The sequence below is a fragment of the Achroia grisella genome, unplaced genomic scaffold (genome assembly GCF_030625045.1).
Source record: "Achroia grisella isolate CSIRO2021 unplaced genomic scaffold, CSIRO_AGI_Agris_v1 utg1245, whole genome shotgun sequence".
NCBI classification, from domain to species: domain Eukaryota; kingdom Metazoa; phylum Arthropoda; class Insecta; order Lepidoptera; family Pyralidae; genus Achroia; species Achroia grisella.
In genome coordinates, this window is record NW_026712606.1 from 2,265,209 (window position 1) to 2,277,742 (window position 12,534).

General features: G+C 31.4%; 3 protein-coding genes across 4 annotated transcripts; 2 read left to right on the forward strand and 1 right to left on the reverse strand.

Moving 5' to 3' along the window:
• The first annotated feature begins 29 nt into the window (after window positions 1-29).
• Window positions 30-2,285, forward strand: LOC131854795 (uncharacterized). The gene is made up of 5 exons (XM_059205957.1): window positions 30-455; window positions 546-694; window positions 1,019-1,182; window positions 1,751-1,839; window positions 2,095-2,285. Exons 1-5 carry the CDS (start codon window positions 116-118, stop codon window positions 2,181-2,183), a joined length of 831 nt encoding a protein of 276 aa, XP_059061940.1. The 5' UTR covers window positions 30-115; the 3' UTR covers window positions 2,184-2,285.
• On the reverse strand, window positions 2,198-4,859 carry LOC131854793 (transmembrane protein 41 homolog). 2 transcript variants are annotated; one of them, XM_059205955.1, is made up of 6 exons: window positions 4,768-4,859; window positions 4,604-4,664; window positions 3,870-4,002; window positions 3,662-3,790; window positions 2,729-3,066; window positions 2,198-2,472 (listed from the first exon to the last, which is right to left on the reverse strand). In XM_059205955.1, the coding sequence occupies exons 2-6, from the start codon at window positions 4,653-4,655 to the stop codon at window positions 2,303-2,305; spliced, it is 822 nt and encodes a 273-aa protein (XP_059061938.1). In that variant the 5' UTR covers window positions 4,656-4,664; window positions 4,768-4,859; the 3' UTR covers window positions 2,198-2,302. The 2 variants fall into 2 exon arrangements, with proteins under 2 accessions (XP_059061938.1, XP_059061937.1); XM_059205954.1 differs by having other exon boundaries at window positions 4,472-4,664.
• A 1,129-nt stretch (window positions 4,860-5,988) lies between these two features.
• LOC131854757 (uncharacterized) lies at window positions 5,989-12,525 on the forward strand. The gene is made up of 4 exons (XM_059205898.1): window positions 5,989-6,145; window positions 6,263-7,375; window positions 7,914-11,072; window positions 12,449-12,525. The coding sequence occupies exons 1-4, from the start codon at window positions 5,989-5,991 to the stop codon at window positions 12,523-12,525; spliced, it is 4,506 nt and encodes a 1,501-aa protein (XP_059061881.1).
• Window positions 12,526-12,534: the final 9 nt, after the last annotated feature.

The window sequence follows — 12,534 nt, forward strand, 5'->3', positions numbered from 1 at the left end:
TTGACATATCAATCCAATTCCAGAGCAGAGCCTGTGTTTTTTAGTTTGATTTAAATTTACAATTAAAATTAATTAAATAAAATTTCCCACTCAATGTTATTTTTATAGCAATACAATGGTTAATGAAGAATTATTACAAGATTATTCAAATTCTATTCAAAGCCTAAAGAGACAATGTATAGAAAGAGGCATGTCAGAAGAAGAATTCAAAAACTTATATTATCATAGTCTTAATTCAATTGAAATACAAAACAATTCATTGATACGAAACCGAAGCCGACTGGCTAAAAAACATATACTTTTATTGGCAGTGTTAATTATTATTTGTTTTGTTTATAATTATAAATTTTTATACAGTTGTCTAGTATGTAATTTGCAAGAATATATATATCCTGGATTGAGATTATTGAGGAGAATATCCATTCCGTTTATATCACTCTTCCCTTCCTTAACTGGTAACGATACAAAACTATTATATTATTTTACTGCTATGTACCTAAGCCTTTTTTATTCTATACATTTTAATAGAAAATATATCATTTCAGATTACTACCATGAAACTTGTTTGATACAAAATCCTTTTTTTACGGTTGTGGATATGGATTGTTGGCCTTGCAGTACAATACATAATGTTGGAGAAGTCCAAAATCCAAAGCCAGTAACCCAACAACTGACTGCACCATTTATATATGAGGTCATTATCCCTAGTTTAATTAGTTTTATTGCATTTAGAACATAAGGGCTTATACTAATTCTAAAATTTATTAATATTTTCTATCTCATTGTTATTCTGAAAAATGCTATTATTTTTGTATATATTATTGTAACTGTATCAGTAACAATATTCACATTGTATATGCCAGGTATAAGACATCAGATTCATTAATTATATTAATATAAACCATATAACTTTAAAGCATTTCAAAAGAGAGCAAAAGGTGCTGATAGTTTTCTTCTTGTTTCAAATTGTGGGTCTAAAATTACTGCTTTATATTATGTAATTTTACTTTAATTACAGACTGATCAACAAGTGATAAATATGGAAGCATTAAAAGATATGTATGAGAAGAATAGAAATATTTTTGACAAAGAATCTTCAAAAATATTAGCTAATAACAAACATTACATTAGCCCATCCATAATGTTTTCATATGAAGAAGAAGCAAAAAGTTTATACACATGGTATGTGTGTGCAATCATTTTTATAAATCCACAACATTATTATGTAGGCAGACAGGGTTGTTAGTAATAGGTATTTGTTTGTATTGCTGACAATGTACCATTTCAGGTTGACAAATAAATTCTTCATTCTATTATCATCCATTAACAAAAATATTGCTGTATAAAGTATAATTTGGTGTAAGGTGTGAGAACTGAGGGAAGAGTATTGTTACCAATGGGCTGTTATAAATGACCCTATGCTAGCACCATTAGACTACATGCTCATAGTCCCTTCAAAACTGTAATAGTTAATTCCTAGTAAATTCATTACAATGGCCTGGCTGACCTGACTTCTATAAAATAACCACCTAAGAAAACATTATTTTACTATTTATGCTAGTTTTATTATCTATTTTAGGAAATTAAACACCATGAATGCAGCAAGAATATTAAGGCAAATAATTCCCAGGCCAAAAGTTGTACCCAAGTTTGGACAAAGTACAGAAAGATTTATTATAGTTGATGCAAAACAAGATACCTTTCAAATTCCTGACACAGAGTGTAACTTTTCTTTTTTGTTAATTTTAAGTGGAAGTAGAAAAGTACATTTAGTTCCTGCTGAAGAGTGTAAACATCAATGCAAAACCTTAAAAGTGGATTTAAAGGAAACTTATTTATGTAAGTACTAATTCAAATGTCATTTGTTAAAATCCTTATTCTATTTTAAAAATAATTATATTTTAGAAAAGAATTTAATAAACTATGATTGTGGATATGGTGAAAAAATTTAATGCAATTAAATTAGTTTATTGTGATGAATAATTAAATTAGATGATAGATATAATTATTATAAATAGAAATGTTAATTGTTTTCAGACTATAGTAAAATAGTATTATACCATATACTTAATATAATTTTTATAATTGTTACAGTATGGTATAATTGGTGGTACTGGAGACCTGTGTTACAACCTTCATTTGGAAATGAAACACTTATTGCACATGTTGGGTCTTATTGTTGATATTAATGTAAATAAAAAAATGAAATTGTTGGAATGTACAAAACACCAATTTAATAACATATTATATTAATATGAAATGCCATAAATAAATTTTACTAAAAAACAACATAAAATTTGTTTTAATCAAACTTCTTTCTTAACTTGTCCTTCATAAATACTGGCACCAGTGAGATTAAAGCAAAAATACTAAGAACTGTGACAGATGTCCATGACCATGCATCTCTTGTTGATGTCAAGGTGTGCAAGGTTTGACCAGCTTGTATTGCTACAAATGATGGTGGAGCCACACCTACAAAAATTACAGAAGATTAATAAAGTATTTAGTACAAGGTTCTAGTATTGGTACAAGAGTAATTAAAATATCTCATATATTTCAGTCACTAAGCAGGTTACTTCTTAAGGTGTGTTTGGGTTGAACAGAAAGATAAAGCAATGAAATTACAGGAAATTGAGATATGCCATCTTAATCCTCCGGAATAACTGAAGGCAATATAGGTGATAATTACCATTTATCATCAGGTTAAAAAAAAGACATCTCAACTCACCAATGAATGTTCCTAATGCAAATGGCACTAAAGGCACACCAATCACAGGAGCTGTCATGTTAATGAACCAGTTTGGCAAAAATGGCGTGACTCTCAAAAATATTATATAGTTCAATAGATTATTCTTGTGCTTCTCCACAGTCAATGACCATTGTGCAGCTTTCTCTGGGAAAAATTTCTTAACCAGTTTCTTCCCAAGAAGGTTTGACAAGAAAAAACATAAACTAGCTCCAAGAGCTGAACAACAACAAACCAAAAGTAAAGCTAAATAAAATGGGAATAAAAACCCTGAAAGTATACTTAAAAAAATAGATCCAGGTATTGCAAATGTTTGCAAACTGACATTATATTAAGGACTGACATAATATTACAAGTTATATAATTATTCTACTATATTATACTCTTACATTCATTTCTTCACCACTCTTATATTATTTTTTTCAATTCTACTCTTAATTTAACTGATATAAATACGTGTTTTTTAATCTCTTATCTAATATACATAAAATTCACCCAGAACAATACAATCAATCATAATCATAAATACAAATGTTTGTAGCATATGAGGAATTTAACCCGTGACCATAGGAAGTAGTGTGCTAAAACATTAGACTACCGTTTGACTGTCAAATTAGACTTATATGAAGTAGCTTCAATGGATCCATGTTAGTTGTGATATTTTACTCATTAACTAAGTAAGTGCTTACAGTACACAATCATCATTTCTGCCCGGAAGAAGTAAACAGTACACAATAGTTTCATTTAAATATTGCTCAAATGTAAATGCACTTAATAAAAAAACAACATCATTAATAGGAATTTCCCTTGCTTACAATTAATATATTTTTTATAAATCAATCGTTTCAAATATTATAATATTTGAAGCTTTAAATACTGATATACCAATTTAAGTTAAATAGTAGAAAAGGATACAATATATATACTAAAAATACTCCAAACATTACTTCATAGAAGTATTTGTCTTTATATCTGTCTAATACTAGACCCAACTGTTTTGCATCCTCCAAATCCCATGGCAATTTGATATGTTGCTTTTCATGGCTGAAATATTAAAAAAACATTTTAGAGTACTTTCAAACTCCTCAATAATAAAGCAATGAAATGTATATCATAAACTTACTCTTCTAATTCTGGAAATTGTCTATAAATGAATGCTAATGTACATAGTGAGGAAATAAATATTATTATGACTAGAACCAAGGCTTTAGACGTTGATAAACTATGTGGATGTGTTTTTACAACAGTATTTGACCCTGAAATAAAAATAATTACAGTCAAATTTAAAATTGCAAGTAATTAAAAAAAAGAAATTATACTATATAGACCATTATGTATATTATAGATCTTCTCAGTCCTGTTTCTTTATACTTCTAGTTAATAATGAGTATATAAACCTTATCTTGTTTTCTCTACCTTAAGTTAAATTATATTATATTATAGAAATGAGATAAGAAATATTTGCTTCTTATTAATATATGTAACATATATATTTTTTATTCATTTCAAATTCTAACACAGCCTTTTCTACACTAATATGTATTTATAAATTATACAAATGTGGAAACTCATAATGAAACTTGACAGATAAAAAAGAAGTGTACATGGGCAAAAAGGTTGTTCTGTTATGGAGACGGATAATAGGAGGGATATAGGTATTTTGAGAGGTTTATATTGGGGTTATTAAGAAATTGATGTAATGAATTTGTAATAAAAAGGACACACATTGGGAGTAGGTACTTGGGAGAGGATAGGACAGTCCAACACAGTCATTCCTTATATTATTTATTCTTGGCTTTATGATAGTTTGGTAAGTTTTGCGTGTCGTTGACGAAACAAGGGGGTCTTGAACATCACCTTGACCGTTTTTGTTTCGATTGTTTCCTATTCTTCTTTCAACTGTGTTCATGGTTGTGACCTATATAACAAATAGTAGTTTTCACTTATAAAATTATCACTTTTCCAAACTGAAACTATTTGTTTTATTTAATATATGAAATAAATAGTAAAATAAATATTACATAAAAGTAGTAACTTATCAGGAAACAACATGAGTTTACTTGATTTGATGAAATTGAAACAATGAAATAGAATTGTCATTAAATTCAATACTCATTTTTAGCCTGTAATAAGTGTTCATTCAAGCTGTCAGTGTCATAAGATGTTATGAGTATCACAGAGTAATTTTCATGACGCTGACAACTTGAATTAATAATGACTGACAGTTTAATGTTAGAATTTATGTTTTCTTCTGGTATGGCATGCACTCCGATTGTTGGGTATTTCGCCATGTTTGAGTTTAATAGCTGGCTGAAGTATATTTTACAAAAATATAATAGATGCATGGATTCGAAATGTCTATAATTCTATACGTAATAACGATTATAAAGTATCAAAAACATTCTTTACATACCGTTACCATTATACACCACACCGTATACATACCGCCGATGAATTGAAACCTATTAAATGAATACAAAATCTAAAACTCTTGTATCAATAACTTGACTGGACTAACCTATAGCTGGCTGGCTAATTCGTTATAGCCCTGAACTGACGGGTCAGCTTTAGTCTCCAACGCATATTTATTATATTCCGTGTATGTAATTATGATTTTGATATCAATTGTAAAATTATATAATTTGTTTCTAAAAAGTTACCTACAGCTAAATTTCTTGTGCTTATTCTGCGTTACATTTTTTTATAGAATAATACGAATAAAAAAATATTGAATACGTCAAAATTAGGCGCATGACGATAAATTTATGTGGTGAAGCTCCTCACTTTATCATTTTCAGCTTACAAGTAGGTACTTACATTTATACGTATTCATCATTACTTAGATTACATTATAAATAATAGGTGTGTATTTCAAATACATATAACGCACAAACAACACATGACACCAATCGACAAAAGTATACAAATATCGCCCTGTGTATTTTTATTTTAATAGTATTTATGGCCAGACTATTCTGGCCATAAATACGGTTACAATTAAAAATAAAAAATATGTTACATTTGAATTTCGAATCTATTATTTCTTATGGTTATAAATGTTTTCGCGAAAGGGCGGGAAACACAAAGTTTGGCGGTCGTATTTTTTGAGTAGTAAATTATTAATATTTGAATATTGATCAGATAAGTTGTAAATAGTGTATTTTTCATTACATTCATTTATCTATTATTCATTAGTTTATTACTAGCAGCAATATTAGGTAAGTCTCTGTATTTTATTATATATGGACCCACCGGAGGACCCCGGGGGTACCGCCCCCGAGGTCGCTCTACTCGTAACTATAAGTAATAATGAAGATTCCATGGACACAGACTGTTCATTTAATTTATCTGATCATTCGGGTACAAAACGTAAGCGTAAATCTGCAATAGCGAATATTTGTAAGCATTGCAATAAAAAACGTAGGAGGAATCGAGGTGCTGACACTAGTAAAAATAAATATTCATGTCTATGCGATGATTTTAATGAAAAAAAAGAAACTTCCAATACATATTTAGTAAATAATGAGGATAAACAAGAAACTTCTAACCCTGGTTTAATAAATAATCAGGATAATGATTCAACTCGCCCACAAACTTCTATTAGTAGAGTTTACTACCAGTCCCATGATGCTGCTCCATTCATAGTTCATATTCAAAAGATTCTGTCTTCACCGGATGATAAAACTACGCTTCACCCAATAGACTTTGGCCGTTATCTTAAAAAAAGCTTTTACAAAAATGTTGTTGTTGATGGTAGTCTTAAAAAAATTGGCAGGAACAGATTATCCATATCATTCTCACAATATAAGGATGCAAATTCCTTCATAGATAGTGCAGATTTAAAGAAATATAACTATAATGCTTTCATACCAGCTTTCAACTTAACTAGAATGGGATTAATAAGGGGTGTCCCTGTTAACTGGTCTGATGAGGAAATCATAGAGAATATTTCTGTACCATTAGGATGTGGTAAAATATTAAAAGTTAGACGTCTGAAGAGAAAAACATTTGTTAATGGGATATCTGAATTCATAGAGACAGAAACCATTGTCATAACTTTTGATGGACAGGTACTACCCAAACGAGTTTTTATATGTTATAATTCCATACCTGTTGATTTATATATTTACCCCACTATTCAGTGTTATAATTGCTGTCGATATGGACATGTTAAGAACCAATGTAGATCTGTACCACGTTGCTATAAATGTGGCAAGGGCCATACTGGTGAATCCTGTTCTGTTGAAGAAGATAACTTTTCTTGCTGTATATGCCAAGGTGGACACCAGGCAAATAGCAAACAATGTCCAGAACTGTCTAGACAAAAGGCTATTAAAGAGACAATGGCAAAAAGCTGTGTATCTTATGCTGAAGCCAGTAAATTACACCCTCCTACTATGAAACCATATGCTGATATAGTTCGATCTAATCCAGTAAATAAAAATAATTCTACTAGTTTTAACCAGGATAAAAATCACTATACAATTCCCACACTTATGCATAGATCATATAAAAAAACAGTTATAGAAAAGTCTCGTCAACCACCAAAACCAACATATGGTTTTAATCGTGAGGAATATGCTAATTTAATTAAAGACTACAGTCCACCTGCTCCAGCAGATGGATGTGGTTATAAACAGCAAAATGAATCGAAACAATCCATTTCTGAAATAATAATAGCTCTTTTAAATTTATTAACCCAGTGTAACTTCTTACAACCGTCCAACGTTGCTTCACTTACTAATGCATTTATTAATATCTTAAACAACAACAATAATGGACAAACAAGCCAAAGTTCTTCAGTGGAACTGCCGCAGTATAACTAGCAAAAAATCTGATTTGTTTTATTTAATTAATACTTATAAACCTTTTATCTGTGCTCTTCAAGAGACTTGGCTGAAGCCGGTATCTTTATTTAAGATACCTGGTTATGCCTGCCTCCGAGAAGATAGAGCTGATGGATATGGTGGGGTTGCCATATTAATCAGGCATCCCTCAACATTCACCCATATACCTATTTTAAATCACAGTAATAACTTCTCACTTATTGCTGTTAAAGTTGATAATACATGTTATGTTTCGGTATATATTCCACATCCATCCATATCAATATTCAATGAAATTAATTCTATAATTTCTACACTGCCTAAACCATTTTTAATTTTAGGCGATTTTAATGCGCAACATCAATATTGGGGTAGTTCAAACAATAACTGTTATGGTAATGAGGTTTTAGACATAGTAGACATTCACAATTTATGCATTTTAAACACTGGCACACCTACACGTCGTACAGCACCCAATGAAGGCACTAGTGCTCCAGATCTGTCAATATGCACACCTAATTTAGCATCAACTCTTATTTGGCAAACACTAAGCTTATCCTTTGGCAGTGATCATTTCCCTATATTGATTCATTTTCCATTTAATAGAACAATAACAAATTATTCTCCAAGAATGAAGTATAATTTAAGTAATGCTGATTGGGATATGTTCCTTAATTTTATCACACACAAAATATGTACACTTCCATTAATATCAGTAGGGAATGAAAATGAGTGTTCTGATGCCTTTGCAACACTATTATTAGAGGCAGCAGATGGTTTTTTTCCAAAAAAAGGCAATAGCAGGGGACGGATTCCATCACCACCTTGGTGGGATAATGAATGTACACTGGCAATTAAAAAAAGAAAAGAGGCAGAAAAAGCATACAACTTTTATTCTTCATGGGATAACTTTAACATTTATTCAGAAATTTTAAGAAATACTAAAAAACTGTTAAGAGAGAAAAAGATTGCTGGATGGAAACATTTCTGCTCATCCATTTCCCCCAACACTAATATATCTCAAGTTTGGAGTAACATAAGACGGTTTAGACATGCTTTTAATGTTTCTAGACCTAATTCTCTTATGCCCAGTCTTGTAGAATCATTTTTAGACAGGCTAGCCCCTGCATTTGTTTCAGAAGATCTATCTTTGGTTTACCCTGATCCACCTCAGTTAAGTAATATGACTCTTGAACCACTTGAAATACCCTTTAGCCTTGATGAATTGAAAAGTATACTATCTAAGGTTAGGGATTCCACTCCTGGTAATGATGGGATACCATATTCCTTTATTACACATCTTGATGATAGCTCTCTTAACTATTATCTAAAACTCATCAATACTGTAGTAGATACTGGTAACATTCCAAAGTCATGGAAATTACAGCAAATCATACCCATTCTTAAAACAGGGAAACCTTTATCTGATCCAGCATCTTACCGTCCAATAGCTCTGTCATCTGTCTTATTAAAACTGACAGAACATTTAGTAAAAAACCGATTAGAATGGTTTGTAGAGCATAACGATTTGCTATCTAATAGTCAATATGGTTTTAGAAAAGGAATGAGTACACTTGATAGTTTAAGTATATTTACAACAGATATCCGTTTGTCATTTACTGAAAATAAATCGACAATAGCAGCTTTTTTAGATATTAAAGCTGCCTACGATAATGTCTCTATAACAGTGCTTCAAAATAAACTCAATGCTTTAAATATTCCTCCTAGGTTAACAAAGTTCATTATAAATATGTTATCAGAACGGTCGATTAATCTTGAAAATAGTAATCCTAGTTGTAATTCAAACTTCAGAGTTCTTTGGAAGGGCCTTCCCCAAGGCTCTGTTTTAAGCCCTATTTTATATAACATATATACTTATGACTTAGAAAATTCAGTAACCGACCCAACTAACAAAATAAACATTTTGCAATATGCAGATGACATACTGTTTTATGTCATTGACAACTCTGTTCAGAAATCGTGTACAGTTTTAACTTCAGCATTAGAACGTTTAGGAATTTGGTTACAATTAAATGGTTTGGAGTTATCCGTTACAAAAAGTACTATTGTCCATTTTACAAGAATGCGGACACCGCCACCAATCTCTATTTATTATAAAAACATTTTAATTCCGGTAAAATCTCAAACAGTATTTTTAGGCTTATTATTAGACTCAAAACTTACTGGACTTCCGCATTTTGAACAAGTTTCTTTAAAGTGTGAAAAATCACTGAATATATTAAGATGTTTATCTGGAGTATGGTGGGGTGCCCATCCATATTCTTTGAAACTTGTATATAATGCTATTATTAGAAGCATTTTAGATTACGGTACTTTTCTTTTAGACCCAAGTAATGGAGCTGGATTACGTAAATTAGATGCTATACAATCTAAAGCTTTAAGAATAATTACTGGCGCCATGAAGTCCAGCCCAGTAAATGCCTTACAAGTTGAATGTTGTGATCCTCCTCTAAATCTCAGACGACAATTCCTCGCAGATAAATTTTTATTCCGTATCTCTCAATATTCTAAGCACCCACTTCTCCCTAAACTACAAATACTGGCTCAATATTGTATGAATGCACATTATTGGCGAAATAAATCTAGTCCTTGTTTAGTCGAAAGTTTTAAAAAGTTATCTTCTCTTGACTCACCCACCTGTAATTACAGAAGGTTTCCTCTCTTCTGTGTACCTTATGAAGCATTAACCCTTATACCTGATGTTCATTTAAATATAAATATTACTAAAAATGATCCTAATGCAAATGCGATGTTTAACTATTTTATGAATGTCAATAAAAAAGATTACCACCATGTGTTTTGTGATGCATCTAAGCATAACCCTTCTGGTGGTGTTGGCGTTGGAGTTTATCATAAGCAATTTGATATAGTTCAAAAAATTAAATTGCCCCCAGAATCTTCAATTTTTACAGGAGAATGTTTTGGCATCTTTAAAGCCTTAGATTACATTTTAACTATGAAACTTAAACAATCAGCAATATTTAGTGACTCCATTAGTGCTTTACAGGCTTTACAAAAAGCTCCGTTCAAATCTAATGAAGTGTATCCCGTCATTATTGATGCTAGAAAATTACTACAGATGTGTATTTCGAAAGGATATGTAGTCTCTTTCTTTTGGATACCTGGTCATTCAGGTATTCAAGGCAATGTGACTGCAGATAGATTGGCTAGTGAAGCTATTGGGTGCGGCGATGTTTTTCCTTATAAAAATTATAGTCATGATTTGGCGGCTCTGCCTGTCTCTTATCTCCGGGATGCCTGGAATGAGACTTGGCCTATTAGCTGCCAAACCAAGGCCCGACATTACTTTAATATTCAACCCAAAATTCCGGTCAAACCTTGGTTTTATTGTGTTAAGCTTAGCAAACGCGCAACGACATCTCTTATAAGGATGAGATTAGGCCACATGAGTTCACCTTCACATTTGGCTAAATTAAAAATAGTGGACACCAATGTGTGCGATTGTGGTATAGACGTGGGTGACTTGAATCATATTATTTTAAGTTGTCCTTTATATGATCATTCTATTCTTTTTCAATCCCTCATTTACCTCCAGATTCCTTTACCTACTTCCGTTCCAATATTACTGTTCATGGATAAATTTGAAATATATAATTTTATCTCCATTTTTCTGAGTAGCAACAATATTAAGCTCTAATCATAATATTATTATATTTTAAATATAAGCATTATCTCATTTGGTATCTATTTTCTTATATATAAAACATCATTATATGTATTCAATATTAGCATTAATATTCATTCATAAAACATATAATTTTCAAACATTTATTTCATATCTCTCCTTAACTTCTCTGATCCATATCCCAAAATCCAAAACTATCCTATTCCAAGTCCTATAGTTTCCCAAACTTTGATGTTGGCAAATGCACAATAGTGCCAAGCCATGAAAAGAAAAAAAAAAAAAAAAATGTTTTCGCGCCAATCGGTTGTCAAATATTTTTGTGTGCATTACACAGAAAATAGTGCTGACTTCTTCTATTTTTCTCCGTTTAGAGGACTATTATTGCAGCCTGTGGAGATGATTTCTAATAAGCTTTATATGTGTATATAAACTATAATAGCTACTAGCCCCGGCTTCGCCCGGATGTACATGTGTGTGGATTTTCTTTGTAACAATATTTACAAGCAAGACTAAGTATATGCCATGTTTTAGTCCGTTGAAATGGGAGCGATAGACAAATTACAGTTTTCTGTATAGGGAGCACATATATTTATGATTTGTTTTTAAAAATTTGCAATATTAATGAGTTAGGCGGAGGAATATTATTCAAACTGTTCTATTTCAATGATTACCAAACCTCTGCGGTGCCTTTGTAATTATTATTGATACACGAGCACGAGTCTTTCTGATCTGTGTACACGAGCTGTCAGAAGTCTTGTAAAGTTATTCTGTTGATGTTTGAGAAGCTAACACACGACTTGCCCACTATTTGTTAACGGTGTCTATCATCATCCGAAAGTTGGCCAATGGCTAGCTGTTAATGTCGTCCAAATATGATGTGCTGCTAAATACGACGCATTTGTATTTCTATTCTATGTAATTAATTGTATTTAAATTCTGTACAAATAGATGCTTGCTTTGTTTTCCCCCATATAGAAATACCTAACCTACTAATGACATTCCATTGGTAGGTTAGGCATTTCTAGGAATGAATAGGTACGTCTCTATTTTTAATAACAAGTAAATAAAAAAACTATATTTGTGTATTATATACATATACGTGTTTGCCTTTGACAAAGATTTTAACTGGACATCCTAAATATCTAACTCAGTGCGTACAGTAAGTTTTTCATAGAGTTGATTTTTCAAACTCCATCGGTTGCAATTTAGTAGTTGCAGCTTTAGGAGAGCTACAGGCGCATCCTGCGTGGGAGGAGAGGGATAGGGGCCGGGGGCTTGGCAGTTGAATGAGATGG

Coding starts and splice junctions, on each gene's coding strand:
- LOC131854795 (XM_059205957.1), top strand. CDS start 116: ATGGTTAATGAAGAATTATTACAAGATTATTCAAATTCTATTCAAAGC. Junction 456..545: donor ACTCTTCCCTTCCTTAACTG/GTAACGATACAA, acceptor ATATCATTTCAG/ATTACTACCATGAAACTTGT. Junction 1,183..1,750: donor GCAAAAAGTTTATACACATG/GTATGTGTGTGC, acceptor GTTAATTTTAAG/TGGAAGTAGAAAAGTACATT.
- LOC131854793 (XM_059205954.1), bottom strand. CDS start 4,655: ATGAACACAGTTGAAAGAAGAATAGGAAACAATCGAAACAAAAACGGT. Junction 3,791..3,869: donor CAATTTCCAGAATTAGAAGA/GTAAGTTTATGA, acceptor TTAATATTTCAG/CCATGAAAAGCAACATATCA. Junction 2,473..2,728: donor TGCATTAGGAACATTCATTG/GTGAGTTGAGAT, acceptor TAATTTTTGTAG/GTGTGGCTCCACCATCATTT.
- LOC131854757 (XM_059205898.1), top strand. CDS start 5,989: ATGGACCCACCGGAGGACCCCGGGGGTACCGCCCCCGAGGTCGCTCTA. Junction 6,146..6,262: donor ATCTGCAATAGCGAATATTT/GTAAGCATTGCA, acceptor ATACATATTTAG/TAAATAATGAGGATAAACAA. Junction 11,073..12,448: donor CGATTGTGGTATAGACGTGG/GTGACTTGAATC, acceptor GTTGCAATTTAG/TAGTTGCAGCTTTAGGAGAG.